General features: G+C 45.4%; 3 protein-coding genes across 3 annotated transcripts in view; 1 reads left to right on the forward strand and 2 right to left on the reverse strand.

Moving 5' to 3' along the window:
• SARC_03889 (hypothetical protein) overlaps nucleotides 1–798 on the reverse strand; it is a 5,432-nt gene extending 4,634 nt beyond the window's left edge. The window contains exon 1 of the mRNA XM_014302291.1: nucleotides 187–798. Coding sequence (XP_014157766.1) covers nucleotides 187–546 — 360 coding nt within the window. The 5' untranslated portion in view covers nucleotides 547–798. The remainder of the gene's footprint in view (nucleotides 1–186) is intronic.
• Nucleotides 799–1,126: 328 nt separating this feature from the next.
• SARC_03890 (hypothetical protein) lies at nucleotides 1,127–4,700 on the forward strand (the record flags this gene model as incomplete). The annotated part of the gene is made up of 2 exons (XM_014302292.1): nucleotides 1,127–2,859; nucleotides 3,542–4,700. The coding sequence occupies 2 exons, from the start codon at nucleotides 1,127–1,129 to the stop codon at nucleotides 4,593–4,595; spliced, it is 2,787 nt and encodes a 928-aa protein (XP_014157767.1). The 3' UTR covers nucleotides 4,596–4,700.
• Nucleotides 4,701–4,764: 64 nt separating this feature from the next.
• On the reverse strand, nucleotides 4,765–7,736 carry SARC_03891 (ubiquitin-conjugating enzyme E2 A). The gene is made up of 4 exons (XM_014302293.1): nucleotides 7,163–7,736; nucleotides 6,731–6,820; nucleotides 5,909–5,997; nucleotides 4,765–5,390 (listed from the first exon to the last, which is right to left on the reverse strand). Exons 1-4 carry the CDS (start codon nucleotides 7,212–7,214, stop codon nucleotides 5,265–5,267), a joined length of 357 nt encoding a protein of 118 aa, XP_014157768.1. The 5' UTR covers nucleotides 7,215–7,736; the 3' UTR covers nucleotides 4,765–5,264.
• Nucleotides 7,737–7,862: the final 126 nt, after the last annotated feature.

Raw genomic sequence — 7,862 nt, forward strand, 5'->3', positions numbered from 1 at the left:
ACATACATACATACATACATACATACATACATACATACATACATACATACATACTATATATATATATATATATATATATATATATTATGACAAGACAATTAAAAGCAATGATATTAAAGGGAGTTTATCCACCATATTTTGAACGAGGAGTGTTGTGTTCGATGATGCCTAATAAAAGCAGTATACCTTTTTTTCCCGATTTGATCTGCCGCTGACATGGAGTTTGCCGGCTCTGCCCTTGTATGCCGTCTGCTCATCGCTCTGGTCTAAAGTTGATAGACAACTATGAAATGGTCTCACAATCTTATTTATAGCTTTCGGTTGCCCACCATCAAATAATTTGGGGCTGTTGAAAGAAAAGCTTGGCCATTTCGGTATTGTGCTAATAGAGTTGGAGTATGTCCTCGCGGTTTGTGTGTGGAAGGCACGGACTCCTAGTTGTGATAACCAAGGGCTGTACTTTGGAACACCTGATAGCAATGCACCTGTGCCAAATATCGGCCTATAAGCTCGTACATAAAACATGGCCCGAGACGTGTGATTCATATACTTATAGATTTATGTCCAAATATATATATTTATAAATATATATACACAAATATATACAAACAATTCGATCACAACTACACTGGGGAGTGGGTGAGACTAATTTGATGTCAATCAACCAAATCTTAAGCGTATCGCTGGGTTCTCGAACCTCCAAATAAAATCATGTCGCTAACCAGCCTAATAAACTTTTGTATTATGGCATAGGTAAACGTTAGTATGTTAAAGGTTAGCACGAGTGTATGTGGCGAGTGCGTGAACGGGATGTAGGTCGCCATGCACATTATCTCTATACTATACTTGCAGAAATATTTTACCTTGTGAGTGAAATATTGAGAGTGGAATCAATAGCGTGTCAGGTGTCAGGTTTGTCTTCTTGACACCGTATTTTTATGTATCTGTGTGTATGGATCAGATAAAAATTATCACAACCAAATCATGCACAAATTGGGCTGCAAGACATAGTAGTCCACTGCACCCAGAGTGTGGGCGTTTGCCTTTTAGAACGAACACTACCGTAAGAATCTCCCACACCTTCCCTGCTTATATTTAGTGTTAGTTACCTGCGTAAAAAGTAGGGATGAAGTGGTCCAAGCTCTATAGTGGAGCCTTACAGGTCCCCACTAGAATAGGATCGCTCAGCAAGTCTACCAATATACACTCGAGGAATGTGCTAAGTTCGCACAGTGTTTCACCTATATTCCATACAGGCCGAACATTCTCCACCACAACCAAACTATGTACAGTCGAGCTATCTAGGCTTGCTAAGGGGATTCCAAAGCGATCCGATACTCTATTAATGGGATGTGTGTGCTATGATCCAAGTGTAGGGGATATATGGTCAGGTATCAAAACATATCTCAACTCCAAAGGGGTGCCGTTTGACTTTGTTCTCTTCACCAACTATGAGGCACAGGTGAGTTCCTTATTAGATGGAACCATCGACATGGCCTGGAATGGTCCCATTGCACATGTACTAACCGAGGAAATGGTGTGTGCTCTTGCACCGGAAAAACAGGTTGTTTCTCTGGGAATGCGGGACTGTGACAGAGACTTCCAGACAGTTATTGCCGTGAGAAAAGGAAGTGGGGTACAAAACATAGGTGATCTCAACGGAAAGGTCGTGCTTACAGGTGCGAGTGACTCACCTCAAGCGCACGTAGTGCCCGTACACTATCTGAGACAGGCGGGTGTGCAGCCAGGGGAAGTTCGGAACTTTGATCTGGATATGGGTAAGCACGGCGACACGGCCTTAGGGGAGGTGAAGGTGCTGGAAACGCTTGCTGCTGATGGTGCACAAGACAGTCAGGAAGTGTGTACGGCTGCTGTATTGTCAAAGATGATGTGGGATAGAGCTGTACAGGGCCAGATAGTTAGTGTCGATGGCAAGAAGCTACTTGAGCGATACGAGTTGCTGGCGAGTGCAGATGTACCTGCCTTTGATCACTGCCAGTTCGACGCGATTCTGAACAAGGAAGGGGCGGCTGCGGACGAGGCAAGTCAACAACTGGAGAAGAAACTACACCAGTATGTGGACGCGTTGTTTGCTATGGACTGGGATGACAAGGAACATAGACGGCTCATGCAGTTGGAAGGTATCACTAAGGAGTGGGCCAAGCCCAGACAGGAGGGGTACGACATTGTGCGGAAGGCTATGGGTGTCGGCGCTAACCACCGACCGGCAGTCAATCTGCGACAGACACACACACGTGCGTACTCATCGGGTCGTGGTACACATGGGCGTGTTCACACACATCCGCATACCCGTAGCTATGCATCACACTCTAGGCCTGACCGTGTGGCTGTGATCGGGGCGGGTGTGGCTGGCTTACAGACAGTACGCGCACTCAGAGATAGGGGTATTGAGGTAACAGCATACGAGTGTGCTAATAACATCGGAGGGGTATGGCGTGAGAATTACGCAAATTTCGGGATTCAGGCGCCCAAACAGCTGTATGAATTTCCCGATTTCCCCATGGCAAGCGCAGAGTGGGGCGAATTCGCCGACGGTGTCAAGGTGCAGTCGTACATTGAAGAGTATGCGGACCGGTTTAACATCCGGGACTCCATTGTATTGAACACGCGTGTGACGGGAGTGGAGCAGTTGAGCGACGACGGGAAGAGTGGGTGGATCGTACGAACGTCGACCAGCACAGACACGTCAGGTACTGCTCAGGGCGGGAAGGGGACGCAAGGAGAGCGAGATGCTGAGTTTGACTATCTGGTGGTGGCTACGGGCTTGTATTCGGGTCTGAATCAGTACATGCCTAGGATTGGCGGCACTCCCAAGCAAGGCATGTCTGTGCTGCACAGGTGAGACGCCTAATGACAGTTAACAGCGCCATGGGGCACACGCGCAACGAGGATATTGTGTTAAACTTATATTGTGCTAAATTTCGTGATGTTTGACCCTCTTGGGTTGGGATTGTGGTGGTAGGTGTAATGGCTTTTAGGCATTCTCAGGAGAGAGCTGTGGTTGTGTTCATGTCTTCGTTGCTCTACGAAGAGTCTGCGATGCAGAAATGTTGCTCTGCGAGCGTGTCATCTAGTGGTCTTCTGGAGTGATAGATTGGGCAGAGGCGGGGGTGGTTTGAATGGCTGTTGATCGTACTGTGAGTTTTGTATATGGCAATGTCCGACTATCTTTGCATTTTCTTGACACCTTCTACGCTAGGCCTGTCACGTGCATGTCATAACGTCTGTTCTGGTTCCCACATTACATTTAATATACAACCAACACTTATGTGTACTCCTTTGCACACGCGCGCGCATGTGTATGCACACATCTCATTGATCTATCAATACTGTGAACATACTTTTGCTGCCACTTCCGATGCGTGGCAAATCTTACCGCTCGCGAGTGGCGGGACATTCTAGCGTATATATACGTTTGTTTGATTTGAGCAAGGATACATCCCACGGATCCGTATGCACACCCGAACTGCCCCGAGGCCCGTTGGACACTAACAAGCCTCCTGTACTTTGTTCTGTGTAGCGGCGACTTCCGTGATAACGGCATGGCCACCGGTAAGGACGTAGTGGTGGTAGGCAGTGGCAAGAGCGCCATCGACATTGCCGTTAACGCAGCGCACGCAAACGCTAAAAGCGTTACCATGCTACAACGCAATCCCCACTGGCCCACACCGCGTAAGATCGCTGGATTGATTCCGTTCCAATACGTTTTCCTCAGTCGGTTCGGCACTACCCTGGTGAGTGCACACCGTGGTACATTTCCTGGGGGTAGTGGGAAAGCGGTAAACGCATTGCGGGATAGTGTGATAGGCAGGAACCTGATGAAGCCGATCTTCGGAATTGTTGAGAGTTTGTTTGCGTTCCAGTTGGCTTTGAAGAAGGGTGAAACCCGGCCTTCAACGGATGTTGTGTCTGACTTCTACGGGTATGCAAACGTGTTGGACAATGAATATTCTGATCTTAGGAAGTCTGGGAAGATCCAGGTGAGAAACGGGGAAATCGTCGAGTACAGTGACAACCCGGAGGCACCCCTGCACCTTAAAGACGGGTCCAGTTTAGACGCGGATGTGGTGGTGTTTGGGACTGGTTTTGGCCGAGACTTCTCGTTCTTCAACAACACGGCGGTGCAAAAGGATCTGGATATCCAGGACGATGGACTATATCTGTACAGGGGTTTGCTGCCACCTAAAGTACCGAACCTTGCATTCATCGGCAACACGGCGACTGCGTCTAATATCGCCACCTATGGCTTACAGGCCGAGTGGCTGGCACGCAAAATGGATGGAAAACTAGTACAAACCGATGCGAAAACAGGTGTGGACCTTAACAACCCGCCAGTAGATGTGATGGTGAAGGGGGTGGATTCTCACAAGGCGTGGGCGAGGGAATGGATGCCCAAGACGGCGAGTCGAGCTAGTTTGGTGTTGTTGCATCAGATACACTACCATGATCTGCTGCTAAAAGATATGGGGCTGAGCACGAATCTTAAAAGCAATGTGCTGGCTGAGTATATGATGCCGTACGAGCCAGCGGATTACAAGAGCGTAATCTCCAAGGGTGAAGAACAGGTGGCATAAGCTTATTAATTACTGCACGTACAGACAGGTAAGCGCATATAAAACATTAATAGTCTCGAATATTTAAACGGAAATTCCGAATAAAAATAATATGCATTCAACACACGTGAAGACATACTCCCTGACACGGATAGAGATACAAAGTTGGACACTAACTACGTTTTCAAAAGCGAATCTGTGGTCGCGTCTTCGATGCGACGTAAGTCTTTTTATTGCGATACGGGCGGAGTGGATTTCCACTGCTTAGTCCAACACATGTGCGTAGCTCTCGCATAAGCATACTTTGGGCAAGCTGGATATTCGCAGTTGTACATATTCTTGCTCTGTTATTGCGGTATCTTTGAAGCCGAAGAACGAAGCGCTGCATAACGGACGCCCAGCAAGCAGGCATTTTTACTGTTACCTACAACACATACAGTCGATGGGGTAACTCGGTATAGCACCGTTGCTCTGCTACGGCCTTGATCATTTCGCAGTCGTGCTTTCACTCCGACAACTGTTGATCATAGTTACTCCGCCCAGAGCCAAACTAGCTTCATCGGAAACATACTATAATTCGTTTCTACATATTTATATGTCCCATTCCACATGCTCACACTTGATGTCCGCATCCCACACCTTCTCAATATCTAATATTTTAATCAACTATAACAGCTTATTACTGTGGACTCACTCCATCCACGAGTGCTCTACTATGGCTTTGACCTTCTTCTCATACTCGCGCCTGTTCTCTGAATACAATTGCGCGGCCGTGGCGTTTGCGGGACTATTGGGATTGGGTTCGTCCAGCAGAGACTGATAGGCAGAGAGTAATAGAAATGCTTAGTGATATAATAATGTATGTGTAGTATATGTACAAACTGAATGGCGATGAATATGAAATGAAGATGCGAGAAGGGTTTTATATATATGAACATACAAAAAGACAATTATCTTAACATTTTGAACAGACGAACAGGCCGTACTGTGTTGAGAGAATGCAAAGTGAGAAAAATATATCTGTATGTACTCGTGTATGTATTTACATCCCCTTGGTGAGAAATGCGTAACGTTCCATGCGCTTGTATGGTCTTGAATCCCAACACATTTTAAAATTCCAATATATGACATCCATCCACCCATTCACAGGTATTGATGAATGGCCACCCAATAGGCACCACCGCTCACACTGGATTGGCAGGAGAGTGCTTTTTTTATCGCCCAACTCGGTGCAAAGTAATTACATCCCACGCTGGTCTTTAAGAAATACATCAATACCTAGTTCTCAGTACACCCGATATTCCTCACTATACACATTCAGAAAAGAGATATACCTGAATAGACGTGAGAATGGCCGCGACATCGTACGTCGGACTCCACCTGTTCTGTAGAATATCTAAACATATACCTCCATCCGCATACACTGCGTCGCAAAGGAAGGAAGAAGGACGGCAGGATTAATTGAATTGCATGTGAACACGAGTGCGTGTTAGATCGGCAGAGATGTGTGCACACTGACAGGACGACAGAAACGAAAAGAGAGTGTTGAACGAAGTCACAACGGTGTATGTGCTTCTACGGATACCGCATGTGCGTGATCATATCCATATAATTCGCATTTATTGTCTATTGTAAATTTGTATTCTACGCGTTTCAAACACAAATATGTACATGTGAGTATGTTGCCAGTGTGTTGTACATGTAGGTACGCATCGCTATGATACTCTCCGAATAGATCACATCTGCGAAAGACATTAGATATGCACAGGCACCAGCAATATCGTCTGATGGAACAAGCGGTCTCTCATCAGAGAACAGACGGAATCAGGAGCAAACAAGAGACAATCAACAACAAGCATTCACTCAAAGGTACTCGAATATATACTCAGTCTCAAACATATAGATCAAAAAGGGGCACTCACAAAGGCTATTAAAACGCATTCTCGTACGCATTCAAGCTTGTGTATGAACGAATAAACGTGAAGTATGCCAGCGCAGGACGAGGTGTTGTATACTAAGAAGTATGTAAGACAGGCGATTTCTCAACCGAGGTCAGCAGGAGTCACAATTCGCTTGTCGAGTGGGGAGATATGTGTCCTTAAAAATAAGCTTTCACATATCAGGTACCAACACCTCTACGCCCAGTCGTCGCTTACCATTGGGATGGAACATGGCTGATGCGAACTTCACCACAGGTGGCTTATTGGGGTAGTCTTCCGAGAATTCCATAGTTAGCTTGAACGTGCCTGGATGCGATGCACAAAATGAACTATCAGTACCAATCACAATGGGTGGCGGAGTGCGCGTGCAGCATCGAAATGTTGAATATGCAACCGGTGAAAGCATAGGAATACATGCATCTCCTTGTACTGCACACGAAAACATGCATCTCCTTGTACTGCATACCTCCACTATGTATACTCCCAGTGATAGGTAGACACTTTCGACTATAGAATGTACACAACTGAAAATGCTCCTCCGACAAATAGTATGTTGATGGCAATTTTTGTCAGCATACATGCCGAACGGTATGAGCAATGAAAAGGCAAGATAAATACCCCGCAAAACCTTGGTTCTTGACCACACACCGTCTTCGAATGGCGTTCCCTCCGGTCCAAAGATAACGGCGTTCCAGAGCATTATATTGTTATCACCCGGAGCTCCGCTTACGCCTTGTGGGGGGTCTTCTTGTAACCTTTAACATAGCGCGTGCAGAAATGAGTGAACAGTTGGAGATGATATATGTTTCATGACTAAACGCTTTCTACATGTGGAAACAGCGGAACATGAAAGCGAATACTAAACTCACTGCTAATACAGCAAATACATGCGCACGAGAGAAAAACACATCCCTAACCATGCTGCTTACAACAACTACACAACCACACATACATATCATCAAGTACATGCTAGCTAGTGTATACAGGTAATTGTGTATGACAAACGCAGCTGCATATGCTCTGAGAACCCAAAAGCAATCATCAGATAAATAGTTGGATAAACGATGTCGCGAAGCATGACACTTCCACGTGCTTGTCCAAACAGATGAAACCAAAATCGCTATTACATCTGACTTTTAATAATGAAACACAAAGAAACACAAAGAAATAAAAAGTTTGCAGGAAACAAGACAGTAAAATAAGGCATGTAAGTGACGTGTTTATACGTGAATATGTATATAGCTATAGACATATATATATATATATATAAATATATATATATACATATCTGTGTGTGTGTGTGTGTGTGTGCATGTATATATATATATATATATATATATATATATAT

This window comes from Sphaeroforma arctica, assembly GCF_001186125.1.
Source record: "Sphaeroforma arctica JP610 unplaced genomic scaffold supercont1.208, whole genome shotgun sequence".
Lineage (NCBI taxonomy): Eukaryota > Ichthyosporea > Ichthyophonida > Sphaeroforma > Sphaeroforma arctica.

Excerpts from the sequence above, each read along its gene's own strand:
- SARC_03891 (XM_014302293.1), bottom strand. The coding sequence starts at position 7,214 with ATGCTCTGGAACGCCGTTATCTTTGGACCGGAGGGAACGCCATTCGAA. Across the intron at positions 6,821-7,162 it reads GGGAACGCCATTCGAAGACG|GCACGTTCAAGCTAACTATG; the intron begins GTGTGTGGTCAA and ends CATCGCATCCAG. Across the intron at positions 5,998-6,730 it reads AGCCATGTTCCATCCCAATG|TGTATGCGGATGGAGGTATA; the intron begins GTAAGCGACGAC and ends TTTGCGACGCAG.